Source organism: Megalobrama amblycephala, linkage group LG5 (genome assembly GCF_018812025.1).
Source record: "Megalobrama amblycephala isolate DHTTF-2021 linkage group LG5, ASM1881202v1, whole genome shotgun sequence".
Taxonomy (NCBI): domain Eukaryota; kingdom Metazoa; phylum Chordata; class Actinopteri; order Cypriniformes; family Xenocyprididae; genus Megalobrama; species Megalobrama amblycephala.
In genome coordinates, this window is record NC_063048.1 from 33,518,607 (window position 1) to 33,540,182 (window position 21,576).

Genomic DNA, 21,576 nt, shown 5'->3' on the forward strand with positions numbered 1-21,576 from the left:
AATGAGTGATTGTATGGCTTTATAAGCGATATTGCTTTACATGTTTGCTAGCTAGAAGCACTTTCTTAATCGTCCTTTCGATGGCGCCGTTTCCACATCCAACCTGAACGTGGATGTTTCGAGTGTGTAAACAAAGCTGTGTTTTTAGAAAATCACTCAAATCTTGGATAACCATTTTTTTCTGAAAATAGAGTACTTTTAAGTTTCATGCCAGTATGCTAAAATCAGTGGACTGCGTCTATATTGTTGGTCAGGCAGACGGGTTAATCCTAAAATGGCGGCACCATGTAGAATTGAACATGCTTGTCCAACAGGGGGCGTTAAAACTTCATTTTTCATGCTCCTCCCTAAACTGGTGAGAACGAGCCGTTTGACTGAAAAAAGATCGCACTTTTGACGCTGATTGTTCATTTGATGTTTCAAATATTGTATTTATTTTATTCCATTAATCTATCTACGTATTTGAACAATATATCTAGGTTACTATCCAAATTAACCTAGGTCACTAACTTTTAAAAAGCATAGTTCATTCAAAAATTAAAAATGTCATTTTCTCACCCTCATTTTTCAAACCTGACTCTTCCTTTTTTTTTCCCTCTCTCTCTCTCTCTCTCTGGAACATAATTTGAGAAACTTTTCAGCGTTTTGTCCATACAGTGATAAGTCAGTGGTAACCAAAACTGTTTCATTCTTCAAAACATATTTTTTGTGTATTCAACAGAAGAAAGAAAACGACATTAGGGTTTAGAAAATAATGCCAGAATTTTCATTTTTGGGTGAACTGTCCCTTTAAAAAATCCCCAGTTCTGAATGAATTCACATTCTCAGAACAGACACATTTAATATTACAGAAGATGCATGTAAAGAAAGATGCAAAATGTTTGTTGTATTAAGCATTTATTTCTAGTTGAACAAAATAACACATTGGCCTACACGCTAACAAAAGTATCAAATATAGGCTATGTTTTGGAAGTTTTGTGACCCTTGTTTGTATTGTATTTCATTGTGCACAACATCACCAAACATTTCACTCTGTTTCATGGGGCAAAATTACCAGAGACATTTCACACTGAATATGAGACCATTTAAAATTGAACTATCCCAACGGTTTTGAGCTTGGGTAATTTGTCAAAGGCCGCAGTGTCAGTGTGGTCACAGCCATCAATCAATTAAACCTTTTAATTGATGACAGCACAGTAGAGCTCTGCCTCCTTAAGTGTTTACAAGAAGCCTTATGTGCATCTGAATCAGATTGGGTATAGTGTGTCTTTGAGTCTTTAGTGCATTAAAATATTAGCCTGTCTATGTGGGTGCTTTGTGTGTGCGTGTGTGTGAAGGCCAAATGTTATGATAACACTTTTACTGGTCATCACTAGTTAAAAAGGCTTATAAATGTGTTTGAACATGATTCTGTGATGGGTGGGTTTAGAGGAAGTGGTTGGGTTAGGCAATTCAAATAATATAGCTAAAATCAGTGGAAGTCCATGCAATGTCCTCACTAATATAGTGAAATAAACGTGTGTGTGAGTGCATGGATGATATTGGGGGTGTTTTACGTATGAGGGGGGAATAAGATGCAGCACATGGCTCAACCTCCCGTCTGTCTATATCATGCCGCCTGAGGGGCCCTTCTCTGACCTCGGCCTCTCTTTCCCCAGGGACACCAAAACCTCTTGGGATCCCCAGACAACATAAAGGTGGGGAGGGGGGCGGCACGTGTCTCCGAGACCGTTGATGCGGTGTGTGTTTAAGACAGATGCAGTCTAGTCTGTCCCTGTGTCTTATGTTCCATGAAAATAAATTCTGCTTAGCTTCATAGCAAATCAGATACATGTTTACATTATTATTTACATTTCTGTAATAAAAACTGCCTTAGATTTTGAAGAAAATCACAACCTCAAATATATTTCTTGGGAAAATTCTTAATAAACTATTTAACTTGTGGATGAAAAGGCTAATATATAGGTTTATCTTGCACACTTTTGGCTCAATCGCTATAACAGTGCAGGCCACAGCAAAGTCTGCAGCGATTTTCATGCTTTTAGATCATATCCGTGTAGCCGCTGATAACAGGCTGCACCTGAATAACAAAGAGATGCAGGCCTGAACTCAATCAGTCTCGGTTTTAAGAGCAATAGATGTTGTGAATTTCCGATTTGGGTTCTTCTTGTATACCAGACAGTATTATCGCTTTTTATCCCGCTGCCGTTGCCGTCCGGATTGTGTGCGGGGTGAGGGGCGAGGAGCGCGCGCTGCGTTTATCAGTGTGTTGACAGTCGAGCAGCCGCATGCGTTCAGCGCATTATCAAGAGCGCGCGCGTGTATTTTTGCCATTAGTAACGCCTGGCCATGTCTGCAAAAGATGCAATTTACATAATAAAATCATTTCTGTACTACACTGAGGGACATATTTATTTCAAACGAATATGTATATATGGAGGTCGAAAGAAAATATGAAAGGGGCCATTTAAATGTCCTTTCAATTCCATAAAATGTATTTTAACGCAAGTTAAAAATAAAACAGATAAATAGCACGATTATAATTTAAAAATGAACAACAATCTGAATTTAGAATAATTTATTAGACTATATATATGCAAAGCCTTGCACGTTTAATAATGTGTTTTTCTAGAATGATCAATTAGTTTATAAGCATAGGTCATTTTCATATTTATTTATATGGCAAAGAAATTATCCAAATTAATTTATTCAAAATATTCATTAATTAATTTGCTCTTAATTTTTCAAAACGACGTTAAGATTAGTAGACATCTTACGTATCTGTGTTTTCCCCCCTGTAGAGTATTTTGAAAGACTAGGCCTAAATAAAAAATATATAAATAATAATAATAATAAAAAATTCTTAAAAATTACATTAGCTGATATCTTTGATGATATCTTTGTGCAGAGACCGAATATTAGACATAGGCTATAAAATGTAACATTTAGTTGAAACATTTTAATTCATAATTAGTCTAAATTATTCTTTGATCCAAAACAAAGTTATTTTACTTTTAATTTATTTTACTTATTCGTTGTTGTGGTCGTTATTGGAATTCAAGACTGTGACACATAACCTCAACATGATTAAAGTGCAAGTTAACGTTCCTCCCAATCTAGGTTCATAACTGCAATTTTAAAATATTTATATGATTCTAAAAAAAAAAAAGAAACAAAAATGATATAGGCCTACAGATTTGCAAAAGCGTCTTTTGGTCGTGATCGCGCAATTGTTCTTTATCTGAAGTCGTCAAGAGGACAAATGTGAAGTGTGGAAAAAAACAAATGCGTCTCCAAGGTTTGTAAGTTGTACGAACAAAAATATATTCCGTGTAAATGTATAAAAGCGTAAAATGCAACACCAGCAACGTCGCGTGCAGTCTGAATGACTGTCAGAGTGATTAATATTTGCTTTTATTGTCTTCACAGTTGTCTGTTCTTCCGACAGAAATCTAGCCTGAGGGGCAGAGCCTCATCCCAGACCCTGTTTGCCTTTCTTTTGTGAGTAAAATTCATCATTAGTCATAAATAAATACGTAAACTTTGACCCCTTGAAACATCTGCGCCACGTGCCAAGAGCAGATAGGTGATTTATTACTGTCAGTTTGAAGGGACATGATTTGAATGGCAGAAGCTTTATGGTGGGCCTTATGTGTTGGTGGTGTTTGTGCTCTTCTACTGTTTAGGCTAAGTAGCAGGCAGCGACAAACCCTAAAAATACCGTACTAAGTGTTTTCTTTGCAACAGGCCCTTGAGCTTACTCTAAATTCACTGCGTCACAGATTTGGACAAAGCTTTCAGAAATGACAGAATTGTTATTTAAAAGAAAATTGCTCAAAATGTATGGGTAACATTTAAAGTCCTTAATCCCATGCTAACTACACTGCATTTGCATATTGCACTCCAGTGCTTGTAATGATTGCTTGTGTTGTGAAATGTAGGTCATAACGCAACCTTTGCAGTTTTTGCCTCCGAGCCTTTTTCAGAGCATTGTCACTAAATATAATCTCATGGTTTGGGAGAGATACAGCCATGCCTTTAGTAAGTCATTATATGCGTATTAGGCCCTGTGTTAATGTGTGGTTTTTTTTGTTTTGTTTTTTCTCATTATGATGAATATTCCTTGGTCTACTTAAGTGTTTGCGCTGTATAAGGGGAGCTGCTTCCATGATATTGCTGTAAATCAGGTAGGGAATGGCAGTGGGATGGTGCAGTGTGTTGTTTTATTGTGTACATATGATGTCTAATATAAAACCACAGTTGTAGTGACCGTACTAAACATGACTCAGTCACGTCGATCGGTCGCTCAGGTGAGTGCTGCTGTTGGCTTCTCTCTTGGCATTCACCGCGTGCCTTAATTGTATTGAAATTAAATCAAGGTCCACTGTGAACACAAAGAGCAAAAACCCAAGTTTCCGAACGCCGTCCGCTTTTTCTTTTTCGTACAAACTCTCTCTTGTTCCTCTTCATCCCTGCAGTCTATGTCTAACGGTTCAGTCGTGCACTTCAGCATCAACTCGCTGTCTGTATTTGGTCCCTATGCGGTCTGCACATCCTGTTCTTGTCCTTCAGTACAATACCACGTTTCTGTACTCATCTAAAATATATTTCTTCTCACCTGTCCTCCTCCTCCTCCTGCATCTGATGTGGGCTTTGCTGGTGTAAGTGCAGTCCAAACCAGAAGTCCTAATCTCACACACACACACACTCACAGTCACTTACAAACGCACCATCGCACATCTTTCCGAGGATTCTCCCTGTGCGCGCGGTTTTAAATCGCATAATTCCCGTCTTCGATCGGCCTAGATGTGTGGTAAGAACAAAACATACATGACAATGCAACACAATGTTTCTCATGGTCATATTTTACACACAAAAACATTCCATTCAGATACATTCAGACCTCCACAATTCTAGCTATGCTGTATACCGAATGCATGCCCTGAGAATTTACAAGAGAGGGAGAGAGAGGAGACAGTGGAAGAGATAGAGGGGAGATAAAGAGGATCTACCTTTTGTTGTACCCATTCTGCATGAAGCCTTGGCACCTGCTTTCTGTTTCATTCCAGCAGACCTTTTTCCTCTCTCGGCCAAACAAAGAGGACCAGCAAAGCTGTGCGAGAGGGATGTGCGAAGATGCAAAGCTATGCACTGCTCTCCCCCTCGTCCATTCAGCACGTCCACCGCCATGATGAGACGGCTGCCAGCATCGCAATGTAAAGCTAGCGCTTCCCTATGACAGTCTGTTCTCTCCCTCTCTCCCCCCACCTCTCTCTCTCTCTCTCTCTCTCTCTCTCTCTTTTATTTCTCTCACTCTCTCCCAGCATACGCACACCTATACGGCAAGTAAAAACAAGTACGGTTAAAATCACATCACATAAATGAGTTGAAGCGCTGACGATGACAGTTGAAATAAAAGCATACATATGCATACAGATAACAGAAGATGTACATGTATTTAGGAAAATAACAATATTCCAAAACACATCGGTTACAGCCACAAGCATCAGATCACATACAAGAATTACCCAGAAGCACCATCAAAACTACTGACATTAAGCAGCAAATTATCTTTAGATTCGTTCTTTTTCCTCGCGTTCTCGCTCTAGCGGAGAAAACGGAAGCGTATATCCTGGTTTTTCCCCGTTCTCTTAGTTCCGTCAGTTCTCGCTATTCTCCATCCAAGGGTGAACAGGGGGTCCTGCCGAAGCTCTCTGCCCCAGCTGAGGCTCCTTTTTCTGGGGGCTGGAGAGCAAGGTAGCAATGGGAGATGTTCTGAGGGTGGGGTGGAGGGGGTTAGGGAAGAGGTAGGCAGGTAGGAAGGTTTTCACGCATGCAGGAAGGGAAAATCAGGTGCTGGGATGCTGCAGCTGTTTAAAAACAAAAACAAAAAAAATAGAGGAGTATTCTCCCCCGTGCCATCAGCCTGAGAAAATCCAGCAGTGCGCGCCACTAAAAAAAAAATCTTTTTAAAAAAAAAAAAAGAAAAGAAAAGCTGAAAATGCGCATATACATATATAAACATCATATATGTATACATATCCAGAGGAAGAGGGAAGGAGCAGGTATGCAAGGGATGAGCGGTTCACACACATGGACACACACACACTGCGCTGCGCACACGCTCGGGCTACAATTTATGCTCTCCGTTTGACACCACCCCCACCTCCCTGGGCACATACATACGCGCACACACACACACACACACACGTGCGTGTAACGTCCCAGCTGATCGTGGTAGAGAGATTAGATTGTGGGGACAGCTGGCAGGGATTACACACGCAGGGGGTTGACTGAGCAGGGGAGGGGAGACCCTCTCTGACCAAGATATATACACACACATACATCAACACACAATAAATTGCAGTAAGAAAGTGTGCAGCATCATGTTTACCTAAAAATATACTGATATCACATAAATGGCTGCTATATTTGGAAATAGGTGAGCACACACACATAAACTGAATGCAAGCTGCACAAATAGCACGCATCTAGACGTTGAGGGTTAATGTATGGTAATACATACTGACTGCTAGGGGGTGGCGGGGTGACACAGTTGACCTTTGACCCTGGACCACTCCATCTTTTCAGGGTGATCAGCTGATTGCAAAAGGGGGGCTGTGGGGAGGCAACCAATATGCTCCCTTGACACGCACGCACGCAGACGATACATCATGCGTGATATAACACGAGCCGCTTCTTCACTAATGCGCAATATCACTGCAAATCAGCAGGACGAGAGCTTCAGATGTGGAAGAAATTTTCATTTTCAATCGGTTTTTCTTCGTTCGTCCGCATCACACTTGGTGTTAAATCTGGAAGCGTTTCAAAGCGTGAAACCCCAGTGTACGAGCTATACAGAGGAGATCAATACTGTTTAGTCTTGGATTTTGAGCAGCGTTTGAACTATATCTGACATTTAAATCAATTCTATGCTTCAGCATTTTCTGTTGTGGAAAGCTGCAAAAACATTCTGTTCTTTGATAAAACATTATTTTAAAATTAAATATGCACAGCTATTTAACAGACAGTCATTTTCTTGTTTTAATTCCCTATTTTTTCTGAATAGAAATAATTTTATTTAAATATATGTATATAAACCTATACATATTTGTAATAATTATATATAATTAAACCACCGTGTAAAATTATAGACAGAATGTCTTTTTTTTAATGGAGCTAAAACATAAAAGGGAATATTGTGGGCACGTTAACATCCACAACCGTCTTTTAAACTGTGTTTGCGTGTAGTACGCTGAAAGTGTGTCCTTGCTTTATTTATGTCTTTGTCAATGCATGAATATTCCTGCGTGAGATCATTATTGTATATTTGCGCATTATATGTGTGTGTATGCCCAAGGCAAATCAAACAGAAATGAAGTGTATGTAAATGGAAGAGATTAGAACTTGTGTGTGTGTGTGTGTGTGTGTGTGTGTGTGTGTGTGTGTGTGTGTGTGTGTCTGCACTAGCCTAGCCTGCATTCCACCTAGCAATAGCGTCCTCTGAGTGCACTTTAATCTGTAATCTGACAGATTAGCAAATAGGAGCGTTTGAGCTGGATTATCACCTCATTACAAATGACGAGCATCCCAGGACCTGCTCCTTCTGTGTGTGTGTGTGTGTGTGTGTGTGTCTGTGTCTGTGTTGGTATATTCTGTATTTTTTGTGTTTTGTGTCTGTGTGTGAGAGCTTTTGTGCAGTGAGATCTTAATTTAAATACACTTCCATGATGGTGTTTCTTTAAAAGGGACTCCACATTCATTGCGTTATGTTCAAATCTGAATGGTAAATGTTTTTTTTTTTTTTTTTTTTTTTTTTAAAGCAATATTTTTTCTGAACAGAATTCATTTTTTGTAATATTAATATTTTTTTCCTGTTCTTCAAAAATGTCTAATTTTCATCCTTCACTGATTTTATTTTCTTTTTTTACTTTAATCCCAGAGTTCATATCTTGTATGTCAGCATCAGATTAAAATTTCCATCAAAAAATAAATAAACAAAAACAAAGCAACCAGATGTTCTGTTGAAGCGGTCGGTCTTTGCGCTGCATCATTTTAAAGAGGTCACATAACAGATGGGTTGCTAAAACGTCCTCACCGATGAGCCGAAACGGGACATTTACAAGATTACAAAGACTAAAGCTAAATGAGTTTAAAACCTAAACCTGCAGTATTTAAGGGTGAAAGATCATTATTTTAAACGAATGCGAGCTACAGCGTGCAAGTAGGGAAAAGGAGAGCGGTGCATGTTGAGATGTGTGTGTTGTGTTTCTTCATTTTTGTGTGTCTCTGCTTTAGGTATAGGTATATGGTTATAATGCTGAGTTGGCCATTATATGTGTGTCTCAGGAGTGTGTGTGCCTGTGGGCAATGCACAGATGTGTATGTGAGCGAGCACTGATGCATGTGTGTCTGAACAGAATGCTTGGTAGGACGTTTGGTAAATCCGGCAGCATGTGCTATTGTGTTCATCGCTGCACTAAAATGCATATAAAAAGTAAGCATGAAATGCACAGATAAATGGAGCAAAAAGTACAATTTGTTGTTAAATCAACACATTAAAGGGATAGTTCACCTGAAAATGAAAATCCTGTCACCATTTATTTACTCCCGTGTTGTTCCAAACCTTTATGATTTTCGTTCTTCTGTGGACCACAAAAGAATATTTTCTGAAGAACTGGGATTTTTCAAAATATCTGCAACAAAATGTACAATTTGTTGTTAAATCAGCACAAAAATAACACTAGATAGTTCACATAAAAATGTAAAAATCCTTTTGCCATTTATTCGCCCTCATGTTGTTCCAAACCTGTATGACTTTCGTTTTTCCCCAGTCCACAAAAAAAGATGTTTTGAAGAATGTTGCAACTGTTTTTCAAAAGGCATTTTTCAAAATCTTCTTCTGTGTTTCTTCGCTGAAGAAAGAACAAGTTTTAAAGTCCCCCATGTGGTGAAAATCAAGTTTTTAATGTTGTTTATATGTCTATGTGGTGTTTTTAATATGCTTTAAGTCAAACCATGTGCAAATTCATGTCAGCTCCATTGCTGAGTATTTTCTCCATAAAACTGCGGTGATCTAAAGACAGTTTCAAAAACGCGGTTTGAAATCGATGTTTTTTTCTTAAGTCACAAACTACCTTGTAATCAATCACATCAACATGCTGGCGGGCTTTAGCATATCATTAATTATGACTGTGTAACATTAGCAACACATTATTAGATGTTTGATAAAAGGCTAATCATATCAACTACCGTTATGTAAAAAGCGTTACCATTGTGCAGCGTTTACATCAGTAAGTTGACCGAGTGGATCTCTGAGCTTGTGCGAGTGAGTGGAGGCGGTGCTAATTATCATATTCATAGATCCGAGTTACATTCAGGCTATTTTAAGGGAAAAAAAAAGTTCAAATATGTCATATTGGTGATCAAAGATAAGTTTTAAGAGATAAAATTATTAACTACAGGGGAACTTTAAAACGACATGATGGTCAAAGAATTTTCATTTTTGGGTGAACTGTGCCTTTAACACAATTGCTAGTATATCACAGTCAGATGATGCTAAATTATTTCCTCTATTACGTGCTATCCCGCTAGATGCAAAAGGGATATGCAGCTTTAATTTAGCACATTAATGTAGTACTAAGGTAAACACATTCGAAAGGCATACTGTACAGGAGGTGATACTAGTTATGGCAGTGCGCAGTGCGGTCTCCAGCGTACAGCTGAAAGCATGAGCTCTCGGTTATGAGCGCTTCATTGTGGATGGATCAATGCCCTGCTCTCCCCCTGGGTCACCAGTGTCCTCCAGTGCCCTTAATATTAGTGGCAATTTCATTAGCTCTGACCATATCCCTCTGATAGAGAGGGCGGCTGATTAAGTACAAGTGCAGAATTGTTTTTTGTCCCATTGAAATGACATCCAGTGGTGCTCCATTTTGCAGTTTTTTCATACCTTAGATCATTATTCGTTCTCTTTGTAGTCAAAGCTCTGTAATTCTGCATTTGGAACAGGATCTAGCGTCTTCGGATGCTTCTTGAAATAATGATGCTCCTAGACCCTACAACATGACTAATTCCAAAAAATAAAAAAGGATGGGAACTTTTCTTCTGTCTCTCTCTCCCTCCCTCTTTTCTCAATACGCCCCAATAGTCAGCCCAGCAACAGCACACAGAAGCTCCCAAAAGCAACCCCCCTCTCACCGCCTCTGCATCCAGTGACCCAGTTTCCACCCCCTCTCTAAAACAAATCACTCCATGACCCACTTCTTCATTTCGCACCACTTTAGCGTGCGCATGTGCTTCGCAAAATTATGCATCTGTCTTCGCTCTGAGGTTCAGAGGCATTTCATCTGTGCGTTTGGTTACAGAAAAATACTGCTGGCAGTATAAAATCCCCTACATTAATAATAAACGCACTGAAGACTGGAGATTTTTCTGCCTTCTGTATGTAGCATCAGTATGTCTGATTATGTTAAGACAGTCCTTCAAGGTCAGCATTGCCTCCTGTCCTGACCATCTCTAAACAGGATTTTTTTTGCAATCACAATTATTTTAATCTGCTGCTTTTTTTTGTGGTTCATCTTTGGATAAGTGCGTGATTTGTAATTAAAGTACGCCATCAACGGCTGAATTCTTTTCTGATTAATGTATGTGATAATGCTCGTACTGCTGATAATAAGAACATGTCAGTGAGACTGTCAGAGGCAGCAACAGGAAGGCAAATCAATTTTGCGGCCTATTTAAGCAGAGAGACAAATGGTAATTTTTAATAATCAGCTACGCTTAGACGACAGGTCACACATACAAACAAACTCAGTTTATAATGATTAATAGGTAAATATTTGTAATATTTAATTGTAGTGTTTTTCTGTAAAGACGGCCGCATGCTGTCAGACTCTTGAGTAGAATTGATTCAGGTTTATTTTTAATGAGCAGTGGGCCACGGTCATCCTTACAATCTCAGACTCAAAGGTGCATCATTTAGAAAAAAAACATGGAAAATGTGCATTATTAATTAATGCAGCTGCGTAAGTGTGTGTGTGTGCTGCGGTAAATGAAAGGCAGGCGGTCAGATTGACCCTGATTGACTGGTGACAGGATCCACATAACAGCAATTAATTTTCCTTAGTTAACTTCCTCGACCCCTCTCTCTTTCTTTTTCTTCTGGTATCTTTGGTACTTCAGGAAAAAATATCAATTTACTATACATCTGGCAACTAGTAGATGCAGGCAAAATACAAGCTAAATACAAGCTGTTATAGCTACTATGTTAGAAGTTTATTAAATAATAATTTACCAAAATTATAAATGACCCAAATAAATCATTTTTATTCCATCCCATCACAGACTATGCACTGGAATCGGCCTTTCCTGCTTTTTAGCCTGAGCTGAAGGGTAAATCTCCCATGACACAATCACATTACAGCACAGATGAGGCAAAAATACTGCTTCTATTGTTTTGGCTTAGTTTATAATCTCTTTCTGAGCTCAATGCTCAGCTATAACAGCTTGTATTCACTCAGGAAGTTGCAGGTGGATTCTGGGATTGAAGAAGGGTGGATTTCTTTTTTTAAATGTATTTAGTCAAACTCCATTTACTTTATACAGTTTGTTTGATATTTGTATTATATTTGATAGATTTATACATACAAAATACAGAAGTTATATGAATTATAAAATGTGTTTTTTAAAAATTATCCACAAAACATATCAGAATGATTTCTGAAGGATCATGTGACACTGAAGGCTGCTGAAAATTCAGCTTTGCCATCACAGGAATAAATTACATTTTAAAATATATTAAAATAAAAGACAGTTATTTTAAATAGTAATAATTTTTCAAAATATTGCTGTTTTTACTGTATTTTTGATCAAATAAATTCAGCCTTTGTGAACATTAGATTTTTTTTTCTCAAAAACATATGTAATGTACAATAGGCTACATAAATATATTGTGTTCAATGTAAGAGAGTAGAAGCTTGTGTGAATTTGGCTCTATTTTTATAAATATTATTTATTCATTCCAAAGTGCCATACAGACACTTGGTTAGCTACATAATATATTTGAGTAATGAAAATGTATATTATAATATTAGTATTAATTATAATATAGGGGTTGGGTCAATATGATTTTTTAATATGCAATTTTTCTATCAAAAATACTGTAAAAACAGTAATAATGTGATTTATTAATGTACATTTTAATATATAATACATTAATATAAATGTAATATATTCTTGTGATGTCAAAGCTGAATTTTCAACATCATTACTCCAATCTTCAGTGTCACATGATCCTTCAGAAATCATTCTAATATGCTGATTTGGTGCTCAAGAAACATTTAATAATATTAAAACAGTTGCAAATGGTTGGATTGCTTAATATTTTTTTGTGGAAACCATGATTCATTTGTTCAGGATTCACTTTTTACTGTATTTTTGATTAATTAAATGCAGCCTTTGTGAGCATAAGATTTTTTTTCTCAAAAACATATGAAATGTACAATAGGCTACATACATATATCGTGTTCAGTGTAAGAGAGCAGATGCTGCTTGTGTGAATTTGGCTGTATTTTTATAAATATTATTTACGCATTTCATTGTGCCCACATAGCACTTCCTTTTTTTCATTGTGAATTCTGCAGAGTGAAAGGCCTCTAAGAGACATTAAAAGCCTACAGCCACAGATTTCTGCACAAGAGCGGGGTGGAAAAGAATGACTGAGAAGGGGGGGAGGGAGGCCAGTGGCACGTGTCCAGATTAATCGTAATCCCAGCACAGGATGCCAAACAAGGCTTCAGGTGAGAGAAGAGCTCCAACGGGACGAGTGAGGGGTGGGAGGAAAGACAGGTGGCCGGGAAGACAAGAGAAGAAGAAGAGACAGAGCTATGAGCGTGAATTTACCATACAATATAATAATGTCCACTAGAATTGTTATTGCGTATGACTGAGGGAGTGAGAATCTGTATACGTAATATGTATTTAAATTCTTGGTCATTTTAAAATGAGCAATATGGGAAAAAATGGGCATGCAAAAAATCAAATGAATACAAGAAACACAGAACAATAAAAGAGTGGAAGCCAGTGTTCTGACGGTCCCTAAGCAGTGTTCACTATAAACACTGAGCTCCGGATATCTGTAGAACTTCATTTTATCAAGACAGACACTTGGTTAGGGATTTTGCATGTGATTACATAATATATATGTGTAAAATATTATAATATTAGTATTAATTATAATATAGGGGTTGGGTCTGTAAATTTCTTTTTAATATTTAAAAAAAATTCTTATGCTCACCATGGTTGCATTTTTTTAATCAAAATACTGTAAAAACAGTAATATTTTGATTTATTAACATACAATGTAAATTTGAATATATATTAATACAAATGTAATTTATTCTTGTGATGTCAAAGCTGAATTTTCAGCAGCCATTGCTCCAGTCTTCAGTGTCACATGATCCTTCAGGAATCTTTCTAATATCCTGATTTGGTGCTCAAGAAACATTTAATAATATTATAACAGCTGAAAATGGATGTATTGCTTAATATTTTTGTGGAAACCATGGTTCATTTGTTCAGGATTCTATGATGAATAGAAAGTTTAAAAGAACAATATTTATTCTAAATATTTAAAAAAATGACTTGCTGAATAAAATATTACATTAAAAACATATTATTATAAATGTAATATCATTAGTGATAGCCTACTCCAAACCCCTCAATAAAATGATTTGGTTATTTTGTATGTGTCTTCAAAACTGCTCTTGATTATGGCATTATTGTAATATCATGCACTTCATACCCACAAACACCTGAGATAAATTTACCTGAATGCTGGACCCTTTTTATCACATCTATTTTAGATAAACTTTGTGTAGTACTGAAGTAGTGCACATAATAAGGTAAATTTCCCTGTCCACTTTCTGTGACATGTTAAATTAGTGCACACTTTTTTCCAATGCCTTTCTAAATATTCACACCATGCAAATTGAAATATCACTTAATATGGCCGAAAACCCTCTGTCCACTACATAAGGCACTTTTGAGTGATACAAACCTATCCAGAGAAAGAAACAGAGAGAGAAAGAGATGTAGTCTGTGCATGCAGGATTATGGGGAAGCTCTAATCTGACCATCCCATGTGGGGTAAGAGTGTCTTACTCAAGGCTGCTCCGGGGTAAAAACAGCAAGACTGGTGGGGGAGGGGAGGATGATATCTGCTAACCAGTTAACGAGTTCACCAGCTAATCCTGAAGTGGGATTGGGTGGATGTGGCCCTGGATTGGACACAGTGGTTGCAGTGTGACCTTCACGGACACACTGATGATATGTTTTGAGTGAGTGAGGGGGCAAAGAAAAAAGGATTTCTTTAGTGGTGACGCAGAAGCGTGATTTATTATTTTAATTAAGCATCTCACTCGAGTGAGACCAGCAAAGCCACAATTATGCTAAAACACCCAACAGTCGACTGCCTCTTTTCTTTTTCATGTTAATCAGAAATAGATGTGTGTGTGTATGCTGTAAGCAGTCAAAGCTTAAAAACACTCTCAACTGTGTTGTAGATGCCTTCATGAAACAAATCAATGTTTAAAACTAACCCACGAAACCTGCCGCCAAAAACACTATAGGCCAATCCCTTCAGAAATGGCCTTAATTAATCTCTGATTAACTCATCCCGCTAATCCATTTATCACTTGCGCTCTCCTTTTCCCTCTTTGAATATCTACCTATTTCACCTTTTCTCTCAGTTCTCAACCTACAGTAATCATTAACAAAATCCATATATTCAGCCCTCCTGCATGATCAGGCTCCTTGGATCTGAACCTCCAGCTGGTACGAGAAACATCTGCCAAGAGCATAAATGTAAACGAACAGTTATAAATGGCCCTCTAACGGTAACAAGGAGATAACTGCAGATCTACCCCCTCATTCTTTTTGAGAGACCTCCTTTTTTTCTTTCCTTTTCCTTTTTTTGTTGCTCAATCCATGAGCATCTAACAACAGTTTTGTTGCCATTTATTACCATTTACAGAAACACCAGTTCAGCATCCCACCACCCACTCAGAATTCACAGACCTCGGGATAAGAATCGCAAATACCGAACCACAGAAAGAGAGATTTCTTGAAAATAAAGTTATTACAATGTTTTGCACCAAAACTCTACCTATAATGAAAACCAAATTTGGTGCATATATTAAAGGGCTGGTTGATTATGATTTCACTTTTTTAACTTTATTCAGTGTGTGATGTTGCTGTTTGAGCATAAACAACATCTGCAAAGTTACAACGCTTCAAGTTCAATTCAAAGGCAGATATTTTCTTTTATAGGAATCACTTTTTAAAGACTGCAACAAACAGCTGGTAGGGACTACAACAAGCTTCTTCCTGGGTTAGTGACATCACTAACCCTAAAATTTACATAAACCATGCCCCCGAGAACATGCAACAAAGGGGGTGAGGCCATGTTGGGCTGCTTTAGAGAAGAGGAAGAGTTGTTGTAGTAGTGTTGTTACTGTGCCGTCATTTTACGCCGGACTGCTTCACAATGAGGGTCAATTCAACGCTGGATTTGCACAAAAGATTAACATGACGGCACATGCTAGCCGATGAGTTGAATCAACTCCACAGCAACTACATAAATTTCAACTAACCATTCAGAAATGTCCAGTTTCATTCTAAAAGTTGTAACATCTTCCTGAGTCTCTCCATCAGTGTCCAACTCCAGTTTGAACAATGTAAGGCTGAACACCGTTACTGACATTTTGGCTGAGTGAGATTCTCCAGCTTTGTTGTTGTTGCGCAAATGAAGCGTGAGCTGTTAAAGCTCCGCCCCCTCTGGAAAGGGGTCAGGAGCAGCAGCTCATTTACATTTAAAGGAAACACACAAAAATGGGTTGTTTTTGCTCACACCCAAATAGGTGTAAATTTGACAAGCTATAATAAATTATCTGTGGTTATTTGGAGCTGAAACTTCACAGACACATGCTGGAGACTCCAGAGACTTATATTACATCTTGTAAAAGGGCCATTATATGTCCCCTTTAATATTTGCTGAGAAAAGCTCAAACATTAAAAAATGTGTACATTACATAATAAGAAAAGAAAGTGATAGACTTCACTGTATGGAAATCTGACCGGAACAGAAGTTTTCAGCAGCGTCTCTAGGTATTTAACTATCAGTATCCGTTTCACGGCTTACATGAACCAGTGATTTCCTCCTCAGGTTTTATTTTAGCAGTGCTGCTGTTGCCTGCCTGCATTTGGTAATTATATCTCATTTGCAAGGCGATTTCAAAGCCTCTTTTTCTAACCTTAACACCTCAGGTGACACCAAACCTACTCCTCTGCTTAGATAAGAGGCTGTAATTTTAAAAGTGAAAATAATAAGCAAAAATGCCCACTTTTTGTCTTTGATTCATCCGTCCAGTTTGAGAATATATGATGTAATGTTTATTTACTTCCAAAAACCTGAATAATTCCACATCTTTTACGAATGTCCTTGATGCAATACATGCATGTATCTACCTATATCCATCCATAGATAAAATGTGGTTAAAATGAACCTGTCGATGAATATCTGTAATTCAAACTCACAGAAAAGAAATTACACAATTGCAGACATCACAGCTACAATTCCTGAGCTTATGGGATTTTGTGGATCACTGGTGGTCTATGTGTTATCCTTGTTTAATATTTTAATACAGGGAATATATTTGGAGAGAAGGTTAAGCATAGCATCAGTACAGTGATTTTAAAGTTTGAAATATGACCTAAATTGACAATTTCGTGTTATACTGCTTTTTAATGGCACCATCTTGAATTAAACGAGGAATTCAATGTTTAAGGAAGGCAAAGCATCCAGGGTTTAGAGGTAGTCTCTTTATTTTGACAATTGTCACTGAATAAAGCCGCCACTGCAATGGAAGCGAATAATGCAAGTATTTACATGCACAGAAATAGCAATAATCATGATGAATGGATTCCAGATGCTAATTTTAATGTATGCAGCCGCGCTCCTCTACGACAGTACACAGATGCTCAGTTTTGCTATGCCGGCAGACGTAGTGACGGGGGTGCTGGAAGCTCATTTGCATGCCGAACTGCTATCTTAATGTGGATATTTATTTTAATTCAATTTCTTACCCGCACATACCGCACGGGAGGCTTTTGTGGCAAAGTCACATTAACCTCTGGCTAGTTAATATTCATCTGGCGAAGTCCCCCAGCACTTGATGAATATTCATGAGGTGGGCGCGGCTGTCCCCTCACTCCTCCCCCAGCTCCATGGCTCCCGCGCGGATATGTTTATTTCTGCAAGCGAGAGCGCACGCGGCCATCATCATCCTCATCGTCCTGCAGCTCGATCTGCGCGTGACAGTCGCTCAGCTCAATATGGCAAACAAGAGCGTTTTGCCCGCCAAAGAGCGCTCACTGAAGGGCAGGGAGGAGAAAATGGTCGTGGCAGGTAAATTCCGCCTCTCGTGAAATTCGGCTGCCACGCAGCAGGTCATGTGAAGGGACACTTATGTAAAAGCTTGTGGATGTGACACTCGTGCGTTTCTCATAGAATAAGCTCTCCTGTGACACAGTACATCCGGGACATCAAGCCTGTTATATAGACGACAACTTCCGCATGCAAACTAAATCCCTAGTAACCGAAATTCCGAAAGACGCCCCAATTTTATTTACTTCACTATAAATTTATATATATTAAGTGGCCTTAACTACTATGTGCTTAAATTTAAATTAATCGTTTGATACAATGCACTTATTGTGTGCATGCATGTATTTACATTGTACTTATATTTTAAAAACACCTGCATGTAATTACATCTGTAATTAATTTCTGTATTTACATTTATAATTACACTGTTGACCCATCCCTTACACCTTAACCCTACCCTTAAACCTACCCTTAAACCTACCCATACCAGCAAAGCTTTCCCTAACCTTACCCGTATCCACCTCAATAGCAGCAAAAGTGTTTTGCAATTCAATATGAATCCAATAAGTACATTGTACTTATTTTTTGATGCAAGTACATAGTAGTTAAGGCCACTTAATATAAAGTGGGACCAAAATTTCCTTCATACAGTGTAAGAGTTATTCCATGTTCATCTTTTTCTGAAGGTAGAGATAGCAAGTTATCACATTTTTATTGTAATTTCTTCAGTTCGGTGCCTTTTGGGTTTTGAAGCTTTCATCTTTATTTTTTATCATCAATAGTACGTTATTTTTTTATTTTTTGGAAAAACTACATATGGGCCTACCCTAATAGACTTAATAGACTAAAATATAGGTTATTTTTATTAATCGAGAGATAATGTGTTCTTCGAACGAATTTTATACTATATTTTTGAAATATAAGTGTTACTTCATATAAAATGTCTGTATTTCTTACAAACTCCATACCATAACTGGGTAGATACATAACAGTAGTATATGGTATTTAAAGTTATTATTTTTTATTTTCGTCTAGCGCTGTCAAACGATTATTTACAATTAATCGCATACAAAATAAAAGTTTGAGTTTGCCTAATATATGTGTGAGTACTGTGTGTAATTAATATGTATATATAAAAACAAACACATCCATGTATATATTTGAGAAATATTTAGAAGTATATGTATTTATTTATATTTGAATATAATTTATATTATATATAAATAAAAATATTTTGTACATAACATATTTCTCTTAAATATATACATTAATTTGTGTGTATTTATATATACATATTAATTACACACAGTACTCACATATATTAGGCAAACTCAAACTTTTATTTTATATGCGATTAATCGCGATTAAAGGGTTAGTTCACCCAAAAATGAAAATAATGTCATTAATTACTCACCCTCATGCCGTTCCACACCCATAAGACCTTCGTTCATCTTCAGAACGCAAATTAAGACTTTTTTGTTGAAATCCGATGGCTCAGTGAGGCCTACATAGACAGCAATGACATTTCCTCTCTCAATCCATTAATGTACTAAAAACATATTTAAATCAGTTCATGTGAGTACAGTGGTTCAATATTAATATTATAAAGCGATGAGAATATTTTTGGTGCACCAAAAAAACTAAATAACGACTTATATAGTGATGGCCGATTTCAAAACACTGCTTTATGAAGCGTTATGAATATCTTAATTTGTGTTCTGAAGATGAACAAAGGTCTTATGTGGAACGGCATAAGGGTGAGTAATTAATGACATTATTTTCATTTTTGGGTGAACTAACCCCTTAATCGTTTGACAGCCCTACTTTCGTCACATTAATGCCATTGGCTTATATGATATTGCTTGGAAGGGGGAAGTAAACCAAGTAAAATCTACGTAGCACCAAAATCAATGTATCTATCTATTTATTTATTTATTTACTTGTATTTATGTTGACATAGAAAGATGGAAAGTAACTCAAAACTGCTTCACTATTGGTGTTAACAATAAATATTTTTAATGATTTATATAGATAAAAAATGAGTTTTGGCCAAAAGTGTTCAATATAAAAAAGTCTTTATTCATTTTAACCCTTTAAAATGATAATCTATTGTAATTTTATATTATAAATGTCATAATTTGTATTTTGAGGCCATAAAAAGTAGTAAATTGTAGAAATGATCCAGAAACAATAGCAAACCTGTAGTAAATAAGGTCAAAACTATGGTTCCCACAGGAAAGATTTATAAGGCAAAAAGCAAAGATGTTTTTCTTTTTGTTAGCAATAGCATAGTGACTAAAAACAGAATAATGAGAAAATGTGATTGATTCTCAGTGACGTCAAACGTTTCTCTCATTAGGCTGGGATGCTCTGATGAGAAGCAGCATTAAAACTGTTCAGAACTAAACATTTAGTGTACTAGTGAAGCCCACATTCACTTCTTTTACATGTTTGCTACTCTGCTATGGTTAGATGAAAAGGGTCATAAAAAATGCATCAGTCCTTGGCTTACTTGGCAGGACTGAGTTCTTGTCTTGGTAGAGTAAAACTCGGCACAGTTGACTACTAGGCATTCTCTGCTCTTAATCCAAAAATGGTTGTGGAGTTCCCTACTGTAAATAAATTACGAAACTATGTAATCACCAACAAACAATAAATCGGGTGACTCTGTGCCTTCAGATATAACCATGACAGTTTTTGCTGGCCTGGTGCATCCTGGGAGTTCTGGTGCCCTAGCAGTGTCCAGGGGCCCATCTGTGCATTATGCGCATGAAAGCTCCGCCCCCGTCACGCGTTCCCGGCCCTTCTGTCGAAGCAGCTCGCTGTCACGGCATGGCGGAAGCTTCCGGGCCTCTGCATCCATGGGGGGTGGAACAGGGTTTTGGGGAGGATGATCAAACCTTACCTGCTGTTGCCATGCTGGCACAGTTTCGGCCCAGAACTGCCTGAGAAAATGTACTGATGTCATCACCACAGTCACGCCTCTCTATTTAAATGTCTTTATTAGCAGTGTATGTAAATGTGATGAAAAAATATGTAATTTATTATTGATGTTATCAAATGAAATCTCTTTTAAAAAAAACAACAACTTATTTTTAGTATTGTAGTATGCAGTCACTTTACTAGCACTACTTTTATATTTATTGGATGATTTTTGATCAGTTTACAACCGTCGGCACATGGGCTATATAGCATGAAAAAGGCAGATAAAACAAACTGATGGTTTATTAATTAACTGCGTGAAGGCCCTGAGCTGTATAATTTCTGGTGCATAATCCAATGTCTTTCTCTTGGTAAAATAATTAAATACTTGCCAAAACAAAATGAAATCTGTGCAAAATACAGCAATGTTCGTCAATAAGGAATAACACTCGGGGCAATTGAACTGTGCAACACTGTCACTGTCCCGATTGGGCCAGTGCTGCATCTTCGTGAAAGTTTATTCTTTGCATGTGGTTTTAAGTCTTGCAAATTTAAATATTGAAGCGCATGAAGACATGAAAGAGAATTCAGTTCTACTCACTGTGTGAGAAGTTCACACACATCCATTGCATGCACCACCCCTGGAAGCAGTGTCTCACACCGAATCCTAACCAGACGCGATGCGATAAGATTCCAGTGATGAGGGATGACGTGTTTTTGCAGGCCAACCCGGAAGTTAGCGGCGCACGGGTTCCCTCCATTGAAAGCCTATGCGTTTTTCCCATAGACTTTTGGAAAATCGCAGAAAATAAGCTCTGTGTTTAACAAAGGGTTATGACATTTACACGTTTTGTCTATCAAGATCTTTACAAGTGAACACAACATTTATAGATTTTGAAGCCTAAATAAAGTCGTCAGATATAAAAGGCTAACAGCAGGCTATAAACGGACTACAGCACACCATGGTCGCGGATCAACGTCGTCACCACCAAGCTTCCTCAAACTCTATTTAAAAAACAACTTGATTTACAAACATGCTCGCTGATTATGATTTGTGCTGTGTATGAATACTTATCCACTTTTTCATGAGAAATGCTGTCCAAATGTCCCGTTTTTAATGATGACGTCTAAAGTCCCCGCCAAAGGAAGTAGTCTCTTTTAGCAATTTGTTAGCAACCGCCGATTTTAGGACACAGTAAAAGTTTAAA

The 21,576-nt window shown here is 37.5% G+C and overlaps 1 protein-coding gene across 4 annotated transcripts in view; it reads left to right on the plus strand.

The window, feature by feature from the left end:
• The first annotated feature begins 17,229 nt into the window (after nt 1-17,229).
• Nucleotides 17,230-21,576, plus strand: part of si:ch1073-358c10.1 (mitochondrial peptide methionine sulfoxide reductase) — a 59,980-nt gene continuing 55,633 nt past the window's right edge. For all 4 annotated transcript variants that reach the window (XR_007185038.1, XR_007185039.1, XR_007185040.1 and 1 more), the window contains exon 1: nt 17,230-17,467. Coding sequence is in view for 1 of the 4 variants with exons in the window: in XM_048191910.1 (XP_048047867.1) it covers nt 17,245-17,467 (223 nt within the window). In the remaining 3 variants the exon portion in view is untranslated. The remainder of the gene's footprint in view (nt 17,468-21,576) is intronic.